Source organism: Corapipo altera, unplaced genomic scaffold (assembly GCF_003945725.1).
Source record: "Corapipo altera isolate COAL_440 unplaced genomic scaffold, ASM394572v1 59537, whole genome shotgun sequence".
NCBI classification, from domain to species: domain Eukaryota; kingdom Metazoa; phylum Chordata; class Aves; order Passeriformes; family Pipridae; genus Corapipo; species Corapipo altera.
This window is the reverse complement of record NW_020890949.1, coordinates 1-1505: the sequence shown is the minus strand read 5'-3', so window position 1 is coordinate 1505 and position 1505 is coordinate 1. Positions and strand designations below refer to the sequence as shown.

The window sequence follows — 1505 nt, the reverse complement described above, 5'->3', positions numbered from 1 at the left end:
GAGCAAAGGGGGTCCGGGGGGGGGTCCCAGAGGACGCTGAGGGGGGTCCCCGGGGGTCTCTAAGAGCCGGGCTCGGGGCCCAGGGCGCTGTGGAAGGCGACGAGCTCCGGCTGCATGGAATGGCGGCGGCGCAGCAGGGCCCGGGGGGGCCCGGGGGGCAGCGGGGGCAGCAGCCCGGCCCTGCCAGACCCGGGGGGCTCCAAGGACAACGTTCCGGAGCCGCGGCGCTCCAACAGCCCGCCCGGGCGCCGGAGTGGCCCGGGGGGAGCCGCCTCAGGGTCGAGGGGGTCCCGGCACAGGGGTTTGCCCCGCGGAGGGTCGGGGGCCGGGGGCCGACGCGCCGGGGGGGCCACGGGGGGCACCCGCTCGGCCCAGGTGGGCCCCAGCAGCCCCGAGGCCTCGCGCCCCTCCATGCTGTGCCGGCGCGGGCGCAGCCCCAGCCCCTCCAGCCCCCCCGCCGGCCGCTCCGGTGGGGCCCACGTCCCTTCCAGGGCTCCTCGTGGCCCCTCTGGGGAACCCCATGACCCTTCCGAAGGGCCCCGTGTCCCCTCCAAGGACCCCCACGTCCCTTCCAGGCTTCCCCGCGTCGTCCCCTCCACCCCCGGCACCGCCAGCCCCCAGGGCTCCGAATTGAGCCTCTTCAGCTGCCTCTTGGGCCCGGCCCGCGACGGTTCCGGAGCGGCGGCCGGAGCCGCCGGCGGGAAGCGGAACACATCCCGCTCCTCATCCCTCCCGCCCGCGCCCGGCGACGCCGCCGACGCCGCCCGCACCTCCACCTGGGAGGGGGAGGCGCAGAGCGCGGGCGACGGCGGCGAGTTCAGGTACTGGCGGGTGGTCTTGGTGCCGCGGGGCGACGTGGCCGAGGTGATGATGATGACGTCGCGGCCGCGCTCCCGGCACGCGTCCAGCAGCACCTGCAGCGTCTCCCGGTCCCCGCGCTCCAGCGCGTAAACCAGCGCCGAGCCGCCGGCGTAGTCCCGGGCGCTGGGGTCGGCGCCGTGGGCCAGCAGGACGGCGGCCACGGCCGGGCCGGCCCGCTCGGCACAGGCGTGCATCAGCGCCGTCTTCCCGGCCTTGTCGGGAATGTTGGGATCGGCCCCGTTTTCCAGAAGGTACCGCACCATGCGCGGCTGCTCCGGCGGGTCGGCGTAGCCGGCGCGGCACGCGGCCATCAGAGGCGTCGTGCCCGCGGCGTTGCCCTCGTTGATGTAGGCTCCCCCTTCCAGCAGCAGCCGGGTCAGGCGGAATTTCCCTTGGGATACGGCGCGCAGCAGCGCCGAGCCCTCCGCCGGGATCATGGCGAGCCCCGGTGCCAGCGCGGCGCCGGGGGGGCGGCGCACGGGGCTGGGCATGGCCGGGCTCACAGGCCGGGGCGCGGGGATGGGGGTGGCACCCGCTCACTGCAAGGGGAGATGGTGCGGGGTGAGACCCCCCCGAGATGAGCATGGGGTGAGACCCCCACCCCCAAACCCCTCAGGGTGGGCACAAAGTGAGACCCCGGAGCC

At 76.5% G+C, this 1505-nt stretch overlaps 1 protein-coding gene across 1 annotated transcript; it reads right to left on the bottom strand.

Annotated features, from left to right (window-relative positions):
• Window positions 1-6: 6 nt before the first annotated feature.
• On the bottom strand, window positions 7-1430 carry LOC113942495 (ankyrin repeat domain-containing protein 34A-like). Its single transcript, XM_027633615.1, has one exon. It carries the CDS (start codon window positions 1350-1352, stop codon window positions 60-62), a length of 1293 nt encoding a protein of 430 aa, XP_027489416.1. The 5' UTR covers window positions 1353-1430; the 3' UTR covers window positions 7-59.
• Window positions 1431-1505: the final 75 nt, after the last annotated feature.